The 25872-nt window shown below is 39.1% G+C and overlaps 1 protein-coding gene across 2 annotated transcripts in view; it reads left to right on the top strand.

The window, feature by feature from the left end:
- The first annotated feature begins 7363 nt into the window (after positions 1–7363).
- COL5A2 (collagen type V alpha 2 chain) overlaps positions 7364–25872 on the top strand; it is a 109235-nt gene continuing 90726 nt past the window's right edge. Inside the window, exon 1 of one of the 2 annotated variants that reach the window (XM_075756146.1) lies at positions 7364–7685. In XM_075756146.1, coding sequence (XP_075612261.1) covers positions 7583–7685 — 103 coding nt within the window. In that variant the 5' untranslated portion in view covers positions 7364–7582. The remainder of the gene's footprint in view (positions 7686–25872) is intronic. The other variant, XM_075756145.1, reaches the window with a different exon arrangement.

The following is a 25872-nucleotide window of genomic DNA, read 5'->3' as shown; positions in this document are numbered from 1 at the left end:
TTGACTATACAGGACAAAACTGGTATGATTAAAAATGGAGATTTTCTGGCAAACCTAAATTTAATGTATGACATTATATCAAACATTCACTAAAAATCTGCTAAGGTTTTTTTTACATGGGAAACAATATCCTGGGTAAATGGATCCCTTCGCTCCTACTTTATAGTGTGTGTAAAGTCACAGGCACTTTGTTTGACGGGGATGTAGTAATGAATATGGTTTTGTAGGGGGAAAAATATTCTTCAGTTCAGTGGCCCTTCAGTGTTTCCCTCCTGAGAAGGGAAATTCTCCTTGGACCCATCTCCACTTTTGGCTTGCACAGTGCCTCATCTGCTCAAGATACTCCCTTCTGCAGACCACCCAGGGTGGTTCCCTCATAGCTCCCTGGCAGCCAGCAGGCTGAGGCCAAGAGCAACTGCTGAAAAAGTCTCATGTTTAAACTAACAGATAAATTCCAGTACATTTGGTTTCCTTGGGGTTTATCTTATTTGGCAACTTAGTCTGTAGAACTTGATCAGTAACTAGCTTTCCTTGGAACATTATATATTTTTTTTTTCCTCTAAGATTAATTTTAACATACATATACTGTGAGTAGCCTGGTGATTCTGAAGTCCCTCTTGGAGTGCTGCTGCTGCTTTAGTCATTCTCATTTCAAATCTGTAGGCCAACTCTGTTAATTGGTAGGTAGTGTGTACAGGTTTTTTCAGCATTTTTATTTTGCTAGGAAATAAGATGTAATGTTGGAGCAATGTGGTATGTAAGACTGTATCCTGAACTTCTTACTCTTGTTATGGTTGGTAAGAATTTTGCTACAGACTTAAATGCTCTATTCCTCAGGCCTGTCTCAAGTAAATGACTCTGCTGGCTTTGGATATTCCATAGAATTAACTATAAGGCTGAAGACTAATGCTTTTAAAAAAAAAAAAAGTCTAATGATGGGGAAAACAATTGGCAAGTGTATTTACAATGCTTTGGTCAAATATTATGCAGTCTTATTTGCAACTGATGTTATGTTAGTCCATGAGACCAAAAATGGAAACTATGTGCTCTTTTCTTACCCAGACTGAAACAATTATACAATCAGGAGAGCTGAACATAGGTCGAGGCAGCATGTTGTGATAACATAGCTACTTTGCTTCTGGTAGATGTATACTCTTAGGTCCTTAGCTTGCAAATAAATACTAGTGAATATAGGGTTCCATCTACATGCACCTTGTGATAAGGGTGTGGGCAGTAAGGATTTAATTGATCTCCACATCATCTTCCTGTCTCTTCAGTGGGGTCATTAATGCTCCTTACATTTTGTGAGAATAAATTTGAATATGTGAAACCTGCAGTAATTACATCCATTTAAATAACAGCAACAGATTAAAAACTCCAGTAACAATGGATAAAATAAATACATAAGATTTTAATCATGGCCTTAGTTAACACAATTTAAACGCTACATGATGGATACAGTATTTTGTTTCTTAAAGACTTGATATGTTGTACTGGGACATGATGGCAAGTTACCAAAGGGCTCATTTTGTGCTTGGGGCTGCACTGAGCATATTGAAGCACTATCCAGTGGTCCGATACCTGTGACAATAAGACCAAATAGTTCTACATAGAGTTTTAGACACAGACTTTTAAATAAAGGCATGCCAGTGAAGTGAGTATAAAACAACACTGTAGTATTCTTTTAAAACTGTGGATAAAGCTTTCAGGTGGTGGTGAAGTAACAGTGAGGCTCAAACAGCTTATAACAAACCTATTCCTAAAAAAGAAGAGGGTTGAAAATGAAATTTCAGCCAAATTCCGTTTAAAGCCCCATTGATTTCACTGATTTTCTGGGTCAGAAAAAAGATTGGAGATGTGAATCTGCTTGTTGGATAGGATTGTAACTCTACATGTGCATGGATCTTCAGTCAATGAAACAGTACAAAGGAAACTATCTTAGGGTCCCAAGGTAAATGAATTTAATACTTTAAAAAAAAAGTGGAAGCCTATCATCATTTAGGGCCTATTTAAATTACAGGTTAGCATTTGCCCTTGCCATTTAAATGAGTAGCTTGCTGTGACCCTTTTATATTTTTACTTAATCACTTTAAGTTCTTGGGCAGACGAAAACTAGCTTGACAATGAATTTGTAATAATGAAATAAAGATACTGTTTTTCCTGTTCTAGGTAAAGAATAAATATAATTTGCAGAAGGACTTCATGCAAGACTTTCCCTAATTATTCTTGATTTTTTGCTTAGCCTAATGTTGAGTTTAATTTAATTGAGGCATTCTGAAGAAAAGGCTGCCAGTGCTAATAACCTTACTGAGCTTATTGGGTTTGGACTTGCCTGTAGCAAAAGCAGATTTATGATGATTGACATAATCCAAGACCCCACACTTGCAGTTTAAAAGCAAAGTATCATTCTACTTCCCCAAATTAAAACTAACCGAAACAGCATTATAAAGTTTGAATGTAACCAAGAAAGATATATTTCCTTCCTCTTCTTCATAAGGACTTAAATTCATTTATTAAACTTCCTACCCAAACATCGATGGGAAAATTCTCCTGGGAATAGGCAGTAATGTTACTGATGTAATACTGTTTACATTTCTAGCTGATACTAGGTTTTTTGGTGGATTTCTCAGAAAGAAAATCAGAGGTCTTAGGTGATGTAGTTTGGAATCTAGTCCATTTAAAGATCTGATTTAAAAGTAGTATCGTGTTCCTCTGTTTATATTCTTGCCAATTTCTGTAGTTTCCTATTACATTTTCTTATTTTAAATAATGGAATTTTCTGTTCTTTTACTATGTGAAAGACCTGTATAAAACAAGAAAACTGATTCCTTATGCAGTAAAGGGTCTTAAAAGTGCAAAGCGAACAAACTTCAAAGGAAAAGAACTATTTTTCTCTCTTATATTATTTCAGTCGTTTTCATTTTAATGGTTAATACTAAGAAATATGAGTAAAACATTTTATGTGGACTGTATTCTTGTGAGTTAAAAATGTGGTATGTCAGTTTGCCCTTTTTTTTTTTAAGCGAAATGTCTGATTGAAGTACTTATACAAGGTGGAAATTTCAAACAGCACTTACCACGGATTTAACTGCGTACATAAAATTTGATAGCAACTTTCACATTGACTTAAGCTCACTTTGGTGAAACCGCACTGCTTTTGAAAATTTGCTCATTTTTGAACAGATACTTTTTGAATTCAAGTACACCTTCTTACCAATTTCCACGATTCCAGTGATTTCCTATTGCTGCTAAAAGACTGTTCCAGCATCTTATTTGTAGCAGATAGTTTGGTTATTTATATGAAAGCATTTCTGTAGGCTTGGTACAAATTAATTTAAAACAGGAGCACTGTCACATTGCCTGTAACAGTGTGAAAGGTCATTAAACTCTATTGAAGAGCTACCCTCATGGATATTGGAATTTTCATTACTCATATGTATGCATGCTCTGAAGCATCCTAAGCTAATAATGTTGGTGTTTTTTTCTGCCCACCTTGAAGATTTTGGAAGGTATAAGCCTATGAATTGTATTTTAATGTATTTCTGAGTCCTCACAATTACCTAATAGTATTCCTTAACTTCATCTGTCAGTCAAAATGCTCTTTGAATTTTGAGTAACTTTGAACTTCACATGTGATTTTTAGGTCACATAATATACAGTCCCTACTTATTGGCTTAAAACAAAGGAATGTATATCAACAGACTGGATATTAGGGAGTATTTAGTTATACTTTTTTTCCAGAGTACTGTATTTTGACATTTCTAAGAGTGTCCTAGCTTTGGGGCCAGCTGTCGTTCCATGAAGACTTCATCATGAAGGAGCACATACATCTTTTGTGTGAAGATTTTACTCTTGTTTTATAGCTTCCCTTCATTTGACCTAAAGATCCTTCAAACTTGAAAGCATCTGGTTGCTCTAGTGTGAAGCATGAAGCATTGGAAAGTGATCTTTTAAACATGTCACATCACTTTTTCATGTCCTTGGAGTCAGAAATCAGCCACAAGTTGGTAGCTGAGACCATCCCAATTTCAAAGAATCTCCTTCTGGTAGAAAGAGACTGGTTTTGTGTTCTGTGTTTCCAGATCTATTACTCTACTGAGATGGACCAGAGAAAGAGGAGAGTATTCAGTCCTACCCCTCCTGCAGTGGCTCTAAATTTGGGTTCGTTACATACTGTAAGCTTAATGTATAACATTGAGTAGATGGAATGGGTTTCAGGAGTCGGGGCCCTGGATTCTCCTCCCAAGGAATTTTCATCTTATGTAAGTTTTCCTTGGCACAGAAGAGAAAGGAGTTCCAAAAAGTCTGTATCTGGCTTTACTTCTACTGAATGTATGACCTTAGGCTAGTTTGCTAAATTCCACATTCCTCTGTTCTTACAGAATCCTAAAAACTATGGAAAAAGTAGAAAATGGTTGGAGAGAAGTTGCTGCATAAATATCTAGCATTATTCTATGCAACGTTAGTTTCTTCGCTATTGAGAGGAGGAGGAGGAGGGGGGAGGTGACACTGAGCATACTTGGAATTACTTATCTGCCCACTCTTAATTGCTTAGTCTGACTCTGTTTACAGTGGTGCTAACTAAAGAATTTCTCTCTCGTATCCAGTGTGATGCTATCAGATAACTTAGGCCCAGAAGTGAATTTGTTTAAATGAAAAATGTTAGATTTAATGACTAGTTACAATGCTGGTAATAAAATTGAAAACCTCTTTTAATGCACATCCATAATGGCAGTATTTATAAGGAAGCAGTAAGGGGATTGATTTGCTAAGCAATTTACATTGTTTTCTGTTCTCTGTTGTTCATATGTTTCAGTTATGTGGGATAATTTGTTGGTGAGACTGAGGCAGAAATAGATTTGAAGGGCAATTTTTAGATCTTGCTGTAGGAATCTCTCCAAAGGAGACACTAGACTTGAAATGGCAGAAGGTACCTTTGAAAAATCTCTCAGACTCCTCAGAAAAAAAGTTAAATAGAAAATAGTAAAAGGTTCTTCTGATTTTTGTTTTTTTTTTTTGCTCAATGAGCTGTCGGGGGGGGAAAAAGTCACCATAATTCTATACTGTTCTTGCTCTGGTGTTTGTCTCGGAAGCTATAAAGAGATAATGATTGTAAGGCTCATTCTTGCTGCAAATACACTAGGAATTTACCAACCTGTTCCAGACTTAAGACTTTGGGAAATAAGCAGGAACACTTGGTTTCTAATTTTGAAAACAAAGTTAGCAACTATAAAGGTGAGTTTTACCAGTTTGGCCATTTCTGTGATTCTGGGGTAGAGTCTGAATTCCCTGTGGTTTCACTGTAGCTTTCCCTAGGCTGCATGGAGGACTTTCAGCTGTGAGTTCTCTGAGCGCTTGTCAGCTTTACTTTAAGAAATTTCACATAAATCCCCTCCAGTTAGTAGCATATTGTTCAGAAACACCTACATATCTGTTGTAATGGTTTTTTATCAGCACACAGGAGACTTGTCAAAACACTGTCCATATTGTCAGCCTTTCTCCTCTTAAATTATTAATATTAATATTTCTGTACTTAATATCGGAAGTGACGGTTTACCCCCAACTGTGGGAAACCTTGTGTAGTGTGATTATTTTCTAATGTATATAGTGATTTTTGCATTGTGTAATTTCATGTGATGATTTAGCAATGGCAGTGTGCAGAGTTATGGCTGTAAGCTTTCTTGTTTCCACTCTCTCATTAACTAATGTGCATATAGAACAGGGCAAATGGCAAAAGTCGGATCTGGTTCTAAACTAGGTACATAATCCAAAGCACCTGATATTTCTAGCCAGCATCATGGAACATCAACTTTCCAAGGGAGGTTTCCTAGGGTTCTAAAGATAAAAGATATCTAAAAGATAGGACTTTTGAGACCAGTAAACCAGGGCAAGTACTTGTGAACCTGTCAAAACAGACTTTAACTTTTGTTTTTCCAGTTCTGAGTTTCTCAACTGATACTTACGAATGATTGATTGCTTTTCAAAATCAAATTGCAGTGGCTCGCACAGCTTCAATATTTCTGTTCTTTCTCATAGTTACCACTGGAGCAATAGTGACTGAGGGATCCTATGTTCCTTCAGTGAAACCCTGTATGGGTTTGACTGCTGTGTCAAGGCTTCTTGGTGCAGGAAAGCAGGGAAATTTGATTTTGTTTCAGCATATTTTTATGTTAATCTCTGGGTTTGCTACTAGAGTAGGTTTGATGTAGCATTGCAGTGCTATACCATTTTCTGGGTTACCTTTCTTCTTCTGGGCCCGCTGCTCTTTTGAAGAGACAGAAGAAAACTTCACAAGCTTTAGGATTCTGCACCACTGAGAAGTGCTAAATTGTGCTGTGTTAATCAGTGTTGCCAACCTGCATGAATCCAGGTGCAGAGCTTTACTTCTCACCCCATCTGCTTCAAATGGGATTGTTCTCAAGCTGAAATGGCTGAACATAGAAAACCTTCCAACAGATGGATCTGCATTTCCCTGCAGTAGATATAGGTGACCCCAGTTCTTAGCAAATTGAGGGGATTAGTGATGGAGTTCCGCAGACCATAAACACTGTGGGGAGAAAAAAAATCTAGCATCCTACTCCCAGTTGCAAGTGATCCACAAAAGAGAGATTTACTTAGTGCCCATGCTAGAATACTAATTAAGGCACGTTGTTAAGGGCTAAATACTAGGCTGGGGCTTAGGTAGGTTTTCAGTTGTCAGGAAACAGGGGTAGAGAGCCTCGGAGAAAAGCAGGTAGTTGGATAGTTTGCGTCATCATTCTGGTGTTCAATGTGTAGAACATCTTCTGGAGATTTGCAATAGTCTTCCCAACTGGTAGGGCAGTAAATACAGAGCACGCTAAGCATTTGAGGAAAGATTATCCAGACCCCCTTTGGAGGGAAAATGCGGTTATTTCCAGGTTCCTGAAACAAGCTGCCTTGATAGCTCTGTGGCCCCTTGCAAGGGACTGGAATCGTGTTTGCTGATGCAGCTGCAGCAAGGCAGGGAGCAGTTATCAAGGAAGAGGAGGAAATCCTCCTTCTCAGCAGGCTGGAAAGGGATCAAGTTCCTAATAAGGGAATCGGCTCCAAATGGGGCTATACCCTCCGTTCCCAGAGAGTGTGGGCTGGGTGTGTTCAGAGCAGAGCTTTCTCTTCCCGACAGCTTCTTACGGAACTATGCTTTGCTTTCTTAATTAATCGTCCTGACACGGCACATGCACTGCACAGCAGCAGGAAAATATCCTGCAAGCGTACTCGTAAAGAGAAAAGTTCAAGGAAGAGTGAAGCCAGCTCTGATTCGGTTATTTACCATCAATCAGACCGTTGCTTGGCAGGGAGTGGATGATGAGGAGCCTGAACGAGCTGAAAAGGGGCAGGAAGAGAAGTGGAGACAGCATTCTTCCTATTTAAAGCTGCATCCCCTGAAAGGAGTGTTTGCAGACTGCGCTGGAGCTGGTGCTGAAAAAAAGGGCTCGCAGACTTTGTCCTGGAACTGATGCTGAAAGGCAGAAAGACTCCCCAGCTGGCTTCATGGTGCTAAAATAACCTTACGTTTCTGCACTTTTTGCTGCCCAGGAGGATACATGTCTAATATCTAGGCATGATGGCAATCTGGGTACAAACGAGAACTTTTTTCATCCTTGCCGCTTTATTAGGGCGATTTGTAACCATAAAAGCGCAAGAAGAGGAAGAATATGATGGTGGTGAGTTTCTCTCTCTCCCTCTAAAAAAAAAGTACAGTAATCCCTCCTGTTCGTATGCAGTGTGTTTATTGTGTGATTTGGGTAGTAAGTGGGAGTACAAGAGTAACGAGACTTTATATACCGAGAAGGGGGCCGCGAGGTTCGGGCTTTGCCTCTGGCCGGGAGGCAGAGGGAGGCGTTTAAAGCCGGGGCTTTGCGGCGCTGGCTGCGGCGCGGAGCGGGAGGAACGGGCAAACGCCAAGTGCTGCGGGGCGCTCGGGCACAGCCCGGCGGGGCTGGGGCGACCGGCAAGTCTGCGGCAAAAGGAGCGCTTGGGATGGGGCTGAAGGGAGAGCAGCCGGGCAAGCCGAGCTGGGAGAAGTAAACACACAAGCCTCGCAGGGCGGAGTCGTTTGCGCTGAACTACATCTGCCTTCTCACATTCTTTGTTTTAGAGAAATACAGAAACGTGGATTTCCCTTTTTCCTTTTCTTTTGTGTGTGTGGGTTTTTTTTCCTTCTTTTCCTCTTCCTTTCTTTTCCTTTTCCTTCTCCTCCTCCTTCCCACCCTTCCCGGCTCTTGCTGGAGAGGCTGCCTCATCGCCCGGGCCAGGCTGCGATGGCACACAGCCGTCCCCCGCCCCTGGTTCTCGCTTAGCGGAGCAGCGGCGGTTTGTAGCAAGCTCTCTGCAGGCAGGAGGGCTGGCAAGCTGCGTACCCGACCCGTGTAACCTGAACTTTCTTAGGCTGCTTTATATCTGGTTTTATGTGATATCATTTCAATGCCCGTCAGAGAGAGATTGATGGTCAGGAGAATGCGTGGCGACTGTATGCTTTCATTAATCTGGATAGATGTCGTGCTGTATGTTGGTTTCCTGAAATGTGAGAAGACTAGTTGTGGGACAGTCTGTAGCTATTGTACTCCTGCACATACTTCTCAAGTGTAACAGGGGCTTTTCCAAATAATGCCCAACAAAGGGACTAGTATGTTACCCTACAATACAGTTTGCAATTATTTTATCGCATATTTTCAAGAGTTTAATTTTTCTTGTGACTGAACTTCTCTGGTAATACGCTGCGTTGCAGAAGTGAGGAGGAGTCAAAGCCTGATGAATAAAACAGTGCAAGAAGTCTGAAACTTTTGTTCTACAAAGCAAAGTGAGACTGTCCTGACTATGCACAGCTGTGTAAGAAGTCCCATAGAGGGGGCACTTTGTGTAATCTTGGGAGTATAATTCATATACTTGCCATAAAGGAAGCCATATATTGTGTGTTTTTCAGTTACACATAATACAAGAAAACACTTGTGAAAATATTGACTTCATTTTTTTAGTATCCATTTAGTAAAAATGATAGCTTTTTTTTTTCTGGAGAAAAAATAAAAGGCAAATTTTATGTGAGGTTTCTGTGTGGTTATTACATGCAATTTACCAGTTTGTTGCTATTATGGAAATTTTGGGATGAGCCAGTAATGTAGAAATGCCTTCTGGGATGTACTTTCCATACACTGATGACTGAGGAAACTGACAGGTACATGGTAAATCAGAGCGCAAAATATGTTGTAATAAATTAGTGACATCTGTTTGCACTTACTTCACTTATTCATCTTCCTGTTTGAGGATGTAATAGCTTTTGTCTACCATACATACAAGGAAGCTCCTTCTCCAATGTTCATTATGTTAAAAAAAAAAAAAACCCAACCCAAAAACGATTTAAGTGTGTTATGAGGGATGGTGCACAATGAAGAAGAAGAGGGGGTACATCCTACACATTGGTCTGGTTTAATTGCATAAACAAGGGGGTTTAGTTTTTATTTAGTTCCTGATTGAAGCCCACAAATACTGCAGAATAAGCAGGTTTTTACCCTTAGTTTGTTTTGGTTTAGTACTTCTGCAGAGGTCTAGCATCAGTGGACGTTGTATTGTACTGCAGGTGATTTTGTCTATGCAGCTGCTTCACTTCTCCCCATTTAGTTGGTGAAGTGTACCACTTGAACATGGGTGCTGTGGTAAACAAATATTGGTGGTATCTGAGGAGGCAAGGAAGGCACTTCAGGAAGCTTAGATTAGAAAAAAAATTAAACTTTCAGAAAGTATGTAAAACAGTATTTTACCAGTCATTTTTCATGCTAATCCTAGAAAAATGAGAAGGGTTAAACCCTGGTTGTCAACCTCAACCACAGTGGAAGAAAGAAATAGCTTTTGCAGAAGTATGTTACAGAGTTTATCACGATAAGGGTGAGTGATATTGATAGGTAAGTTGAATATAATAAAGCAGGTAAAATGGCTTACAAAATAATGAAGGAACTGTAATGCTTCTTCAAATCAAACATGCTGCTTAACTGTTGCTTTGCTTTTAAGTAATGCCAGTTTCTATATTCATTTTTTTCTATTGGAACTATTGCACATTGATCTGTTTTACTCAAGAACACTTGGCTGGTAGTACTATATAGTACACTCACTTAAAATACACATAGAAGCATGAAAACCAGACACTTTCAAACCTAGTACAGCAAAATTGGTCATTAGGAGACTAGCTGTTTTAAATGTTCCTATTGAAGTTATTTAGAAATGAAGTCAGCACTGCAAAATCCTAGAAGGACTAAAAGTTCTTGCTTTTAATTTCTACGTAGGGGCCCAAACTAGTTCAGAAATGCAGTAGGGCCAAAACGTGCGCAGGAGATGGCTGAAATTATGTGCTGTTTAAGCACAGAACACTTGGAAGCTCTGAACCTCTGGTGTAGGGATTTCCACACACTGTATAATCTTTCCTTAGGACTTGGGATAGAGGAAACCACTAGCAGAAGCAGTGCATGCTTCTTGGATCCTTTTCCATCTACTTGTGAGTGTAAATGCAATTGCTTTCTTCAAAAAAAGTAATCTAAGAAAACTAGAAACGCATCTTCAGTGGAAAATCTCTTGGTAAACTTGAATCAGAGCTGAAATTGTGGGAATTGCCTCTTTCAAGAGGATTTGCCTGCGCAAATGCCACGTGTGCATGGCAGTGATGGTCTATTACTGCCATCTCCCGTATTTCTCACTGCAATCCTATAGGATTGCCTTTAGGTTCTCATCAGTTTCTGCAACACACCCATGTCTGTGAATTTTGTGGTAATTTATCCTTCCCTGTCCCACTCTTGTGTCAGCCCTCCTTCAGCTGAGAACAATGTGAGCCCTGGTATTGATTTAAAAGTATCTAATTTGCCTTGTTCAACAGTGTGAACTAGCAAAAACAAACAATGGTCGTTCCATTTGAATTCATGATTCTCTTTGCCTTATTTGAATTTTTGAGGTCTTTCACTTTGTCTGGAAGCTGTGAAAAGGAGAGAGGAGAATGGACTGGCCTTAATGGAGAGACAAACAGCTCAGCTGGTTGAATGGAGGCTATTAAATATGTTCATTATCTCCTCACTGATATTAGAGGCGTTATCTTTAGGGAGAAGTTACTGTGTTGCACAGTCTCATCACTGAGGCAAGCGTTGGGAATATGATGGCAAGGGAAAGTCCGCTGTAGCTGTGAGGAGGTAAGAGAGTTATTGAGCATATATGCCAGATGCTTCTTTGCTTTTTATGGGTCTCTCATCTTTGTAAAGAGTCCTCAAAGCTCCTAAGGAGAATGATAGGAAAGGGGAGGAAAAAAAAATTCTCTGTCTTGCTGATTCTCACAATTTTAGTGAGAATCTTATGACACTTTGAATCATAGAATCATTTAGGTTGGAAAAGACCATCAAGATCATCAAGTCCAACTGTTAACCTAGCGCTGCCAAGTCCACCACTAAACCATGTCCCTAAGCACCACGTCTCTATGTGTGTTTTAAATACCTCCAGAGATGGGGACTCAACCACTTCCCTGGGCAGCCTGTTCCAATGCTTCAACCCTTTTGGTGAAGAAATTTTTCCTAATATCCAATCTAAACCTCCCCTGGCACAACTTGAGGCCATTTCCTCTTGTCCTATCGCTTGTTACTTGGGAGAAGAGACCGACACCCACCTGGCTACAACCTCCTTTCAGGTAGCTGTAGACAGCAATAAGGTCTCCCCTCAGCCTCCTGTTCTCCAGGCTAAACATATGCGTACCTCTGCTTTCTTAGTGAGAAAGCATGCATGTGTAGGTGTCTATCTTTGTGGGTCTAATCATAGCAAATAACTTGAAAACAGAAGTGAGTATAGCTGTAAACAAGCAGAAAATGAGAATCCATTATTTATTAAAAAAAAGGTCACAGTTCTTTGGGGACTGACTCATGACATCTGAATATTTGTGGTTGGCTTCCCTGCCTGTAAAAGTGTGGGAAGGAGACTCTACACAGAAATTTCCACAAGAAGAGTCCTTAAGAAGATTCCTCCTGCTCAGGCTGAGCAAACTTTTGCTCAAAGTTATGGAATATATAAAATTGAGGGTCATGTTAAGCTATCCACATTAGCTTGGTTTTTTTAGAAAACACTGTATGGTTGAAGAATAATTGCGTGCTTTAGTTGTTAGTGGAGGCATTTTTTTGCCACAATGTTTACAAATATAGATTATTGCCATAGAAACCAAATGGTCATTTCATGCTCTCATTCACGTTTTGGCACGCTCACACTTCATTTCTTGAAGTCCTTTTCTCTTTGCAATTTGTTTCAATATGATAACATTCTATCAGGTTGATTTGTTAATGTAAATCATTGCAGGACTGGTCCTGTTTAACAATAGCATACGTTAGCATAAAAATAAGCCTTTTTCAATTATTTATTATAAATTTACATAGGAAACCTTGCTTAGGAACAGCACCTGGAGTTTAAGTGCTATTTAATATTTCTATATGGATTAACTGGAAGTTCCATGATTTTTTTGTGCTTAGAATTAGAACTGGTCACCCTCATTACATTACTTAGGTTTTGGTGTTTTGTGAGAAGGGAAGCACAGGGATTCTCGTGTGTACGTGTGGGGAAACAGAAGGTCTGAAGGCAGACCTTTCATGCAACACTATGATCCTTTAAAAAAATGAGCAGATGTTCATGGCCTGTGTGCAACTATTTTTCCATATACAGAGAAAGGCAACGAACTCAGTGCCAAAAAATAATAAATTATTAATAAAAAATAGTTGAAATTCCAGCTGGAGGCACGCGATCTATCCTTATATGTACACTGATTGTTTCACCAATGTTTGTCTTTGTGACCCTGCACATTTTTGTGTGTGAAGTCCTGATGATATAATTTTTTTTCTCAAAAATTCTTCTTAGAAAGAGTAAATTAAAGTGCCAATCCAATGGACTCTCAGTTGGGGCAGGGAAGAGAGATTGGGCTTGTACCTTGATGTATTTTATAGACAAAAGAATCTGTTCTTAATCTAATGCACAGGGCAAAACCAAGTATCCTTTAGTGTAAAATGAATAAATTAATCAGATTAACTCGGAATTTCAGTTTTTGACAAAGACTTCTTGGAGTTTGAACTTTCAGAGCACGAGGAAGGCTTGTACTCACTGCCTGAAATCTCAAACTGCAACAGACCAACCTTGTTAAAATGCCCTTTGAAAGCCCTGGTGAGACTGTCACGTGCAGAAGGTCAGGTATAATTTGAACTGGAATGTGTGGGGCATTAATTCAAAGCATAATGAGAAGGGAATGAGGAAAATGTGTTTCTTTCAGTGGTATAAAATAAGTCTTCTTAAGTTATTTAAGAAATCAGGTACCATCAAGCTGGAGAAAAATGGCTTATAAGTCATGTAACACTGAGGATGAGAGGTACCTCAGAAGTGACATCATGTACTGTTTACATCTTTAATATAATCAATACATTATGCATGTACAAATTGTATCTTTACTCCACAGTTTTTGTCACAGATTATGTTCTATGATCCTTTTCCTGACTTAAATTCTGAGAAATTTTTCGAGTTAGTGCTGTTACTGAACTACCAGAAAGAATAAAAAGTTACACTGTCTATAGGAAGTGGCGCAACAATTTGGTCGTATAAATTCTTGTTTTATAGGTTGATTTGTGGTTATGAAAACAATAGCATGCAGGAAGGTTTGGATGCTGATAAGCCCTTGGTGCTGTGGTAATTAAAATATCCAAACTGTTACTTACAATTATCTTTTCTTAGTAAGCAACATACATTTTTCATAGCCTGCTGTGCTGTCTTTTATTCTTGTTGTGAGAAACAATTCCATTATTCCACTATCCCACCCGTGTTTGCTGCGGAAAGGTCATGTGTTATATAAGCACAAAGACTAAGAATGACTGTCAGAGGGCTAGCGGTGGGATGCTCTCTGTACAGGGAACCTTTATTCATGCAGACCTTTGGGATTCTGTTTTTATTAGCTGCTGAAGATAGGTCTTGTCTTTGGAGAGCTGGTCTAAGGTTGTTCCTTGGCCATGCTGCTGCCAGCTGAAACTCAATTGGAGTTTTGGAGAATTTGTGTTTTTCTGTAGCTCCGTGTAAATAGCACAGTTGGGAGAATGATATAATGGAGTTGTTTTTATACTGAAAAACTTCCACAGTGTTTTCTGTCTTCACTAGTTTTCATTTATAGTCTTTGGACTATGTAATGGTAGCATGGGAGGACTAAAGAAATAATTTGAATCTCGGTGCCCCTGTTCTTTGGATAATGTGGCTGAATAGAAACACAAGCAGCGATTCTGATACTGCTGGCAGGAATTCAGAGTTTTGGACATGAACTCATTTAGAGTAGGAACAGAAGAGTAAACTGTCTCACTGAGTTCCCTGCTGTGCAGTAGATGTCTGGCTGAGAAGGTCCATGTGATATCTTCTCCAGATACTCCTCGGTCATGAAATGCTTGCCAGCATCCTTCAGCAAGCTTGCCATCTGAAGTGAAGGATTAAAGGCACAATGGCAGTGTAGTGCAGGAAGAGATTAAGGGAGATAAAAGGTATCATCGTGAGTCTGTCCTGGCCCAAGTACTCTGAGATTAATATTGCATGTTAAAATGGTAATGAAAATACAGGCTAAAAGCCAGGAATAAACTCATTTGAGAAGAACTGTCACCTGTCCCTGGATAGCTGTATTACTGTATCAGAGGTTATGCTGAGGGCTTTGTTTAAAGCAGTCCTCTCTCTCCCATGAAATCGCAGAAGACCTTGATTGATATTTAATCACTTTCTAGGCTGAACTCTTATGTCTCCTGTCCTGTTAAATATCCCAGGAAGTCAGGAAAAAATTAAAGCAGAAGCAGTGAACAGAAGCTGTGCTTGCTTGCTTGCCTGTTTTCCACTGTGCTTTTCACAAATATTTTCTTTACAGGGTTCAATTAAATCTTTTGATCTAATGAAAACATGATGCAATGCCATTGTGATTGCTATCCTATGATAATTATTTTGTCTCATTTTCTGTCTGTCTTGAAGTGGTTTTTTCCCTTAGCTACAGTCCCTTAAGTTTTCTAAATACTGAACCTCACATGTTCAGTGGTTGAATAACAGCATCCCACAGTACATTGTTGAGATAAATAATTAAAATCTCACTGACAAGAAGAACTTTCTTTAGACTAGGATATATGATTAGGTTTATTAGGCATGAGGACAAATTAGCCATCTTTAAGCCATCAGTGTTATTTTAGAGAAATCAAACTATGTTGAATTATGAACGTTCAGTTGACCCAAATTTTGAATTGGCTATGTCCCCTAAGGGAGACCTTTGGCATCGTTCACTGTGTGTACTGTTGAGTTATAATTTACATGGCTATTGTTACAGGGTGTCATGATTTAACCCGGCAAGCAGCTAAAACAACCACACAGCCATTTGCTCACTCCCCCCGCTCAGTGGGATGGGGGAATCAAAAATGAAAAGTAAAATCCATGGGTTGAGATAAAGACAGTTTAATAGGACAGAAAAAGAAGATAATAATGATAATAGAATATACAAAACAAGTGAAGCACAGCACAATTGCTCACCACCTGAAACCAATGCTCAGCTAGTTCCTGAGCCATGTTGCCTCTCGGCCCACCCCACAGTTCTATACTGAGCATGACATCATACGGTATGGAATATCCCTTTGGCCAGTTGGGGTCAGCTGTCCTGGCCATGTCCTCTCCCAGCTTCTTGGGTACCCCTCACCTTCTCGCTGGCAGGGCAGTACGAGAAGCTGAAAAGTCCTTGACTGCTTGGCAACAACTGAAATATCAGTGTATTGTCAACATTATTCTCATCCTAAATTCAAACCACAACACTATACCAGCTGCTAGAAAGAAAATTAACTCTATCCTTGCTGAAACCAGGACACAGGGGAAAGACATTGCAGAGTTCCGCCACCAATAATTTTAAAAGGCTTGATGGCTTTATGCTGTGTTGATGTAAAAGCATTTGACTGCGAGTAAAGTATTTGGTTCTCTGTGTTATGAAATCTTAAACTTGTATTGGCTTGAATGTTGCTGCTATGAGTGATGGGAAAATTAAATAAAGGTACATGATTAAGAGTAATGTATCTTTACTGTGGATGAAATTTCATGGTTTCATAGTCTTCTGTAATCTAGATCAGGAAAGAAAAAGGATGTTTATGAAATTCACAGATGATAATGAGGAATTAAATACTTGCCATCTGTGCAAAAATATGGGTAAGAAATACAAAGAAGAGAATTATCTTAGAAAAGCGTAGTCTGGAGTGATGATAACAACAGAGTTTGTGTTGTGCTCTGCGATCAGAGGGTGCTAAAACTAAGGATGCCATTCTTTGTCACATAGAAGGACTTGGTAAAGAAAAATATAGTTTTCGTGATCCATTAGGCAGAAAAGTATAAGGAAAAGGACGAGAGAGAGGCTTTTGTTCATCCTTCAATAATCAAGTCCAATGTCAGGCTAAGTGGTAATTTATGGGAAAAAAAAATTATTGTAAAATGGAAATTTAGGGGACCCAGACTTGAATAGGACAGATACTCTGGAGACTGAATCTCTTTTATTCAAGGTTTTTGCTGTGTGGCAAACCTGTTGGACTGATTAATCCTTGTTGTGCCCAAAGCCATGAGAAAGGAAGACGAAGGGAAGCAAAAGAGGAACTTCCAGAGTGGTGTCAGGTGTGAGGTGGGGCTCATGACTCTCAAGGAGCCCTTGGTGCTCTGACTGAGGCATTATTGCCCTATTGTGATTTCAGGCTGTGGAAAAGGAGTGGAAATAATTTGCATTTTTCACTCCTTCAGAGGTATAGACAGAAAGTAGTATCTCTTTTCCTCTGTATTAATTTTCCATTGAAGGAGTTGCTTCTTTTATTATAAAAAACCCAAAACCAACACACCCTAATGTACGCATTGAAAATCTGTTAGTTTCTAAAAGAAAAGGTAATTGGCTTCCTAGCTTCATGATGCAGTTAAAGACTCTCCAGTGTTGAAGGGGTATTTTCTTTAACTCATGCAGAACATGCAAGAACTTTTCACGTGCAATGTATCAGCCCTGACAATGTTTCTTTAGGCCTGTGAGGCATTTAAACAATGTTTTTGACAAAGGGCCTACAGACAGAATTGTTGCATTATGCATATTTTGTATCTTACAACAAACAGCATCTGATTTGTTAGCCATCCTATATTGTATAATACTGAACATTTAAAAACTTGAGTTTAAAAGCTTGAGTGGTCTGAGTAGTGAAGGGGAATGCATATGGCAAGAACTTCTGAAGACACAGTTAAGACTTTCATAGATGTAGTATTCAAATTTTAGTGCTTTGATGTTGTCATTACAGGCAGATCATACAAAAGACTCCCAGTTTTACATATGAAATCTCATTTTGTCCATTATAGGCTTTCCCCGCCCCCCCCCCCCCCCCCCCCCAGGAAGTCTTGGTGAAAAAATAATATACTTAAATTTCAAATTTCACGCACTACAACAAGAACACTGTTCTCAATGTAATGTATTGCCCCATGTTTATTTTAAATATCTGTAATTTAGAACTCTCTCAAATTGGGAATATTTTGGGCTATAAAGCTACCAGTATACATGCTTAAAATTTTAAAAGAAATTCATGTGTGTTTGTAACTTACTGCATGTTTAAAATTTAGAGTAGTGTAGTATATAGCGTGTTAGAGATATGTAGTGCATTTTATATATATGTGTATATATAAAGTGTGATGTTGTAAGACATCAGACATTCCCACTATATGGGAACTACATTGCAAGGCAGACTCATCTTGCTGGTGAAAGTAGTGAAGGATGATTTCCAGATGTTTAAATGCTTGCTTTGGCAAGAGTCAAAAAGTACTGGAACATGCGTTGGCAACAAAGGAAGGGAAGAACCTGATGTAAGAGACATCAAGCCTGGCGAGCAGCAGAGCATGGAAAGTGGAGCCATGTGGGGAAGGAAGAGCCAACACGACAGTATGGCTGCTGTGACAGCACTGAATATTGGAATTACCATAATGGCTGGCAGAGTGCTGGAAACCTACTTCAAAAACTAGGACTGAGGTTAGACAAGTTGTCCTTTACCTGTTTGGGGTTTGTTTGTTTGTTTCTTCTGGTTGAAACGTTTGCTGTAGTGACAGAAAATTTTACCTAAACCTGGATACTGAGATTGAGGAGCTTGAGCATGCTTTGATTTTATGTTGTTACTGTAAAGCGCAGGACCTTCCTATGAATTTGTGCAGTGCTGAGCACAAAGCATCCTTGATCTCAAATGAAGCTTTAGGACACTACTATAATATACATACTGAGTCATTGTGCTAATAATATATTTCTTGAATTGCATGGATTTTCATGTTGAATAGCTGACTAATTTCAGAAGTGGAATCTGGCTCCTCGGCGAAGACATCTCTAGACAGTGACTCACAAACTGTCGCTTCCTGTAAGGTTTCGGTATGCACACCTCTGTGTGGAGTTGGCCATCCTTTTAGTGTACTAAAACTCTGCAGCTTTACCACATGGTATCAAAACCTTCACAGTTCTTGGAGGGTTTTTTTTAGTTTTTTGGGAGGACTGGGTGGGATGAGTTAAATCTTGGATCTTTTCAGGCTGTGTATGTTTGCCGTTATGAAGAATGCCAGGGCCAACCAATGTGAATTGCACTGCTCTAATTTTTATTAATGATATCTTTCTAATGGGTTTAAAATTGAGGGTATAGAGCACTTAGTTCTTTGGGAGGGTTTTGTTGTTGTTGTTGTGTTTTGTTGTGTGGGGTTTTTTTTCTTTTTTCCCAGCTGTTCTCTGTTTCTTTGAGCCTTCTTGGGTTTCCTAGGAAATCTCTGCAGGGTGGAATTTGTCTGTTTTACAGACACTGTGTAAGATAGGCAGTTTATTTTGTTTGTGTTTGAATGTAATGAACACAAAAAGTAAATATTTGTTGATTTAAATCTCCCATTCAGGAGAGTACTTTAGAGCCTAAGTTGAAGCACGTGAATAGCCTTATTTCTTGTAATGAGATGGCTTACACCAAGTTTGTTTGCCCCTTAATGAATGAAAACTTTAAGTATTTCAGTTTTTCATTTAAAAGAGGGCAACAAACATCAGGATCTATTAATCTGAAGTAAGAATTAATTAGGAAAAATGACATAGTAGTGAGTTACTTATAATAAATAGTAGTTATCTTAGAAATCTTTTTTCAATTATACTGAAAAATGTTAAGTGCAAATAGAGATTATTTTCATGTGAGCAGTATTTTAAAAATCTATCACTGGCATATTAGAGCTATGCAAACTTTTTGTAATCATACCCCAGATTAAGCCATGCTGAATTTTGCTATCTTTTTGCACAAATTCATGTGATTTTGACTGAAGGTTCTTTCCAGTTGTGACTAAATGTCAGCACATAAACACAGCCCAGTTTCTGGTTTCGAGGGAGCAAAGGGAATCTCAGTGGCTTTGGTTTGAGTTTGTGCTGTGCTCAAATCTGACCCAGAAAAGGTCCTTGCATCATCTCAGGACAGAAGAACATGCAAGTTAAGGCTTTCAGGATTCTAAAGATGATCTGTGTGCTTAGTATGATAGACGAACTCCTGGTAAATTTTACGTGGAGCTACAAAATGTTCAGTAAAGGCTTAAGTTTGGGGTGGATTTAAGCATGCCTAATCTGGATAGTGACTTGGATAGTGATAGCCTAATCTGAAGCACTGCCTGGAAGAATGCTTCAGGAGCCGTAGGCTGGAGCAATGGTAGTAGGAGGGAATGTGACTGTGCCCAGAAAGGGGAGACTCCTACCGTCCTGTCTTCTAACAGGACACAGCTGTGGCTTATTCCAAGTGCTATAAATGCAGTGTGTGTTGACTCAGTGCCATGAGAAGAAAACTTCTGGTGTGATAGCTCCCTGCCTTTCTCTTACTGGGACAGGAATCACAGCTGAGCAATTCATGACACGCATACAATTTCAAAATGCCACGTGAGAGAGCAAGATCCCGTTGCTCTTTTTTGTGTCTGCATCAAACGTCCCTGTTTTCAAAGCCCAAATCACTTCATTGGTACTACTTGGCAAGTAGAATTCCCTTCAGAAAAGGAGTAAGACATTCTGCTTGTGCTGCTTTTTTTTTTTTCTTTTAAGTCTACTTATCCCATAGGTTAAATGTTTAAACATCTGAAAAAATGAGTCTAAAAATATAGCTAAAATACATCACTGCTTTTGAGATAAAGCTGGTCTATGGGCTGAAATATAATGAGTTGAAGTGGAAGCATGTGCTATTGGATAGTCTTGTTATCCAGACTTACTAGCCAGTGATACTTAAATTAGCTGGGACAGTCTTAGGATCCAAGAGTGTATAGTTTCATCAAATAGTTACTTAAGGGCTTTGTTCTTGGAGAGAGCTGAGATGCTATGCAGCAGTTACTGTAATGAATTACAGTGTAAGTACAGGCTGTCTTGAGCCCATGTGTAAAAGCCGTTCTCCAGTTTGTCCTTTCATTTCTACCCTCGCACAAGAAAACAGGCATGGTTTTAATGGACCCCTGTTATCTTCCAGTATAATCATATAAAACTGAATCTGGTTAGGATTAATGGAGTGGTTCATCTTCTGACTTTCAGCTGTTTACTTTGAAACTATAGGTTTGGGACTGGTTTAGCAAAAGGGTATACTTTTACTAAAGCTAGTTTCCAATGATTGTTTTTTAGAACTACCAGCTTATACTTCTGGTCACAAAAAAATAGATATCAGAATGATTTTTTTTCCCCTGAATTGGATTTTATTTCCTTATAAGATGGCTAAATTAACTCTTCATCTTATTCCTGCAAGTGTGTGTGTGCTCTTTTTTAATCACTTCCCTTGTGCAAGCTGAAAGACTGAAATTCCTCCTTGAAGTTTACAACACTTAGGAAATTCTAAGTAATTTGTTTATACAGTGTAATGCAGTTCACAAGGAAATGTAAATACTAGGACTCTGATGCTTCTGCTTTTGCAGACAACATTGACTTATAACTGTTTATTAAAATGGTAGAGCAAGGACATCTTGTCATATTTAGGCAAGCCGTTTTGATATCTAACAAACTGTGAAGTTTGAGGCTAGATCGTGCTTAGGCCTGGTTCTCGTAGTACTTGTCTCAGTAGGTAGCAGGTGAGGGGTTTTTTTCCAGGGGGGGTGGTGGTGGTGGTGTTTGTTGGGGTTTTTTTTCTTTTTTTTTTTCTTCTCTTCTCCCTGGAGTTATCTAGTATAAGAAAGATGCTTCTCTTGCCCCTTTGTGTGTCCTGTAAAAGCAAGGCTTCTAGTACTGCTAGCCTTGCTCTGAGAAGACAACAAATGGTATCACATACCTCTGGTTAAAGCAAGTTTAATGAGAGAAATTGCGTATGGTTCTAGCTGACAATAGCCTCTGTCACGCTGAAAAACAGCTAATATCTTCAGTTTGATTAGGAATAGAAAAGTCAATTTTTCAGGAATGCAGATATTAAAAAGAAAAAGTAACTGCTGTGTAACCTGTAGGTCATTAGAGATGCTATACGATTACAGCAATTGTATGAATAATTTTTGTGCAATGCAGCACAATCTCTTCAGGCATCTGAAATGTTTCTTTCACGTCTTAATGAACTAAACATATCCTCTGATCTTAAGGGTGATGCAAGCATGTGCCATTCTTCATGTATAGCTCTGCTGTACATTTTTGTAGCCCAGTAGTAGATTTGGGACTGGGAGAAATTGCAGAGCTAGCCATTATCCCTACCGATAGATGCACTACTGAAGAACACAAAGTATTTCCTCAAAATTCCTTTTTCCTCTGTTCTAGCTTACTCAATTTTCTCCTTTCTCCTTTCGTCCCCCCCTGTGGGAAACGTGTAGGAGCCTGCTACCACACAGCTCTGGTTTTGGAAATGGAATTGTCTTCATGCAAAGTGCCTGAAGGGCAATGTTTTTCTTTCAGTCCAACTAAATGCAAAATGAGTTTTCCAGCACCTGTGTTAATACACTCACTGCTGTATTACAAAGAATCTGACATGCTTGTAAAATTAAAGTTTTTGTAGCCTGTGAAATTTCTGGTGTGTCATATGCTATTACAGCTCAAGTCATATGTTGTGCCAGCACTTTAGATGGTGCTTACTCAGAGAAGCTTTCTGCAGAAAGAAATGTGAGTAGTGAGTACGCTAACATGTACTGTTTGGTCTGGGCATGAATGTCCCTTATCTAGTAAAAAGGAGAGATTGAGTGAATCCTTGAACAGGCTGGTATATATGTAACTCAAGCTGCATAAGAATATTAGGAAGAACAGAACAGAGAGTAGAGAAAACTTAAAATATATTACAACTGCCTTTGACCCAAAATGACTTTGTGTTTTTGATTAACGCGTATTGTCTCTGAGTCATCATGCATTTGAATTCTATATTTTTATAGCATGTGAATAGTCTAGCAATTACCTGAAATTAATCAGTTGTTGGTTGTGTAGGAAAGTTTTCCACTCAGGTTAAGGTGTTACCTACATTCATAAGAAATTAATATTAAAAAAGATAATACCAGGACTTAGGTGCTTGAGGTCCAATTCAAAGGGAATAAGTTTCTAAAGCAAGTTTTGGAGCCTAGGTGAAGCATAGCCTAGCTCCTGCGCGATGCACCTCTGAGTCAGTATTACAGTCTCTTCTGATCTGTGCGACTTGGCACTAACATTTCAAGGCAGCGATAATGTTTTTTGTTCTTCAAGCACTGATACAGTTTTAAAATGGGAAATAGAAAGTTGAAGAGAAATTTTTCTCAAGATCAATTGAAGTGCCTCATTAATCATATTTTAATATTCCTGTATTAGGTAGACTTTGAAAAGGACTCTATTTCTGGATTATTTTGCGAGTATCATATAGCTACATCATAGTAAAATGGCATCCTCTTCCAAACCAATCTACATACTAATGTGTTATGCCGAAGTTCTTCATGTGTTAAGGATGTTGCACTGCTCATAGCTAGGGAAATGGAAACACAGAGTGATGAAACATCTATTTCCAACTGTCTGCTGGTTCTGAATATTCCCTTCGGATACTGACAGGGAACACTCAGTAGTGAAGGCCCTCCCTACACATTTATTCATACAGTGACCACCTTCTGGGTAAGGGTGTTTCACAGTGAGCTCGAGACACCAGCTTTATGCCAGTTGCAGGAGGATGTCTTGCAAAAGACTGTTACACATTTTTGTGTGCTGTCCTATTTGGACAAAGATGCTTCTGTTACCAGAGAGATGATTTACATGGATACTGTTCTGTTCTTTCATTATTTATTACCAGATGTGCATCTGGGATTTAATTTATTGCCCTTGAGATATTCTGAAGAGTAATTATGTTCTTCAATGAAGCAATCACAGGCTTTGTACCTTACCAGTTGGCTCTTCTGCCTCTGTGCCTGATCACTGGGCTCCTCAGGGTGTATTCTTTTTGGAGAGAGCGTGCCAGTAATGAATGAAGCCTGTTTTCCATATTGACCTCAAACTGTACATAATTATGTAAATCCAGTCAACCATAACAATGAGGTACACGTAGAAAATATACTTCATAGAGGGATTTTATAGAGCTTACAGTGCAGTTAAGTTGAAATTATATAGCTATTTATGGGAAACGTATGGTTAGTTATGCCCTCCGCTGCGCCTTCCCTCAATTCTGCACCACGAAAGAAACACGTTTTCTGTATCAGCACTGCTGTGAGGTTGGCTGCTTCCATATTGTGGCTAGAAACAATATTATTGAACAATAGGAATGGCTTTATGTCATTCTTTAATACCTTTACAATAATGTTCATTTCCCAGTTATAGGAATTTTAGCACAAAGTGAATTTATTCTTTGATATTTTTAGTTCAATCGATCAAGAAATTAATTGCTCATATAAACATCTCCTGTCTGCTCCAGGTATGATTGTGAGCCTGTTACTCAGCCCTCAGTTAAGGGCAGGGCATTAGGAGGCTTCAGAGGGTGCAGCTTATCTCCAAAGTATGAGTAGGATGATGGAGGGAGCTTACTCTGGTAATGCGACATTTACTTAGGGCAGTGGAGCAGGATTTGGACTTGCGTTTGACAGGACAGCCCTGCTGCTCCTGTCTTAGGGCGAGAAACACATTTTGCGCAGGGAATTCACTTTCATTTGACTAAGACGTTGAATTTCTCCATTTCGCATGCCAGTTTTCTTTGCTCCAAGCAAGATGAACAGTGACCATTGTGTTCCTGCTACTTCCTTGCACCCTGCCTGGCATCAACTCCCTCTCTAGTGGTCACCATCTAGCACTGGTTCAAACTGGGAATTTCCAGATTTTTAACTTCTCATTTGCTCCAAAATGCTTTTCATTGTAGGAAAATTACTTTGAGCATTAAAAGGGAGAAATGGTTTATTTAATATATACCAATTTCCATTTGTGAAACAATTAGAAAACTGATGATTGATCGATGGTCCTAATTATGATTCTGATTTCTACATTGGAAAATTAGAATAAAAATGCTCATTTTTCTTGTGATCCTTGATAGATTAGCATAAAAGTAAACAAAGTGATTAATTTTCAAATGAATGTTTCGAACAGTGGAATTTTATTCTCACAACTAAGCTGATTGTGAAATGGAAACTTAACTACATTTGATTCCTGTACAACTTGCAACCTCAGATACATTGCATGTAGTGGAAGTACTTTTCATGCATTAGGCATTGAAATAGCTGGAGGAAGAGACACCTGTGCAGATTTTGTGTATAACTGAGATGATAAACACTTCCTTTGAACGTGATACTAACAGGTTTATTTGCACAAGAAGAATTTTGGCTGAGAAAATGAGGACTGAAACATACCCTTTTTTTTTTTTTTTTTTAAATGCAGCTCCTGAGTGGTTCCCATGTTTTATTTTTCCTCTGATCCACAGGATGTAATGTAAGTTCAGAGCTGGGAATGGTCTTAGGAAAATTGCTTGGAAATCAAAATCCCTTGCACCTGAAGAGGTTATGCCTGGAGTCAGTGCTGAGACCCAGGAGCAGTTACTGATCCAAGGGTGACATCCAGGCTGCTGCTGTGTCTAACGAGCCTGCTCTGCTCTTTTAGGCTGATACCTTTAAACGCTAAGCGAGTCTTTGTTATTTCTGAAATCAGCACAGAACCAGTGAAAGGAAGGCAAGCCACCGTTTATTTACTTCAGCTTTCATGAAGGAGGCCTATCCCAGGCTCTAGGCAACCTGCCATCAATTATCCACACAATTCATAACAATAAAAGCAAAAAAGCAGCAAACCATACCCATGTTTGCCAACTGCCTTAGCTTAGGGGAAATGAAATCATCCAGCCCCTCACATTCCCTTAGGCCCTGCAACTCAGTCCCTATCAAACATTTGTTCCAGAAACAAGTTAGGTCTCTGTTGGAGTTAAAAATGTACATGTTAATATATTCCAACAGATCATGAAATTTCCTAGCTTAGAAAGCTGGCTATGCCAAGCTCGTCTTCTATAGACTATAATTTCCTTTCTAAAGAGAGAAGCAGCATCTGGACCTACTCAGTCCCCAGTGCAGTATTCCTCCTCCACGTCAGCAAGCTAGAGCTCCAGTGCAACTGGCCAGGGTCAGTTGTGGACTGCCTGGAATCTTCTTATTAAACAAGCCTGGCGTTTTGGATCTGGATCAAACCCCCAGAACTGAACACGCTGGGACATTTGAAAAGTCCCATTTCTAAACCAGAACTCGGTTGCAAAAGGTCATTGATGCAGGCTGCAGACATTTCCCTGTGTATTCTGAGTCTCAGACCTTGAGTGCTTAACTGTCTCTCAGCATTGCTAGGATTAAAAACCCAATAAATGGAGGGGTCTGCTTTCATTCATCTGTGCAACGGGCAAGGGAGTAGGCTATGTTTAACTTTCTGAGATCAGAATTGAACTGGCAGTTTAGGAT

The sequence above is a fragment of the Balearica regulorum genome, chromosome 6, assembly GCF_011004875.1.
Source record: "Balearica regulorum gibbericeps isolate bBalReg1 chromosome 6, bBalReg1.pri, whole genome shotgun sequence".
NCBI lineage: Eukaryota > Metazoa > Chordata > Aves > Gruiformes > Gruidae > Balearica > Balearica regulorum.
This window is presented reverse-complemented; position numbering and strand designations above follow the sequence as displayed.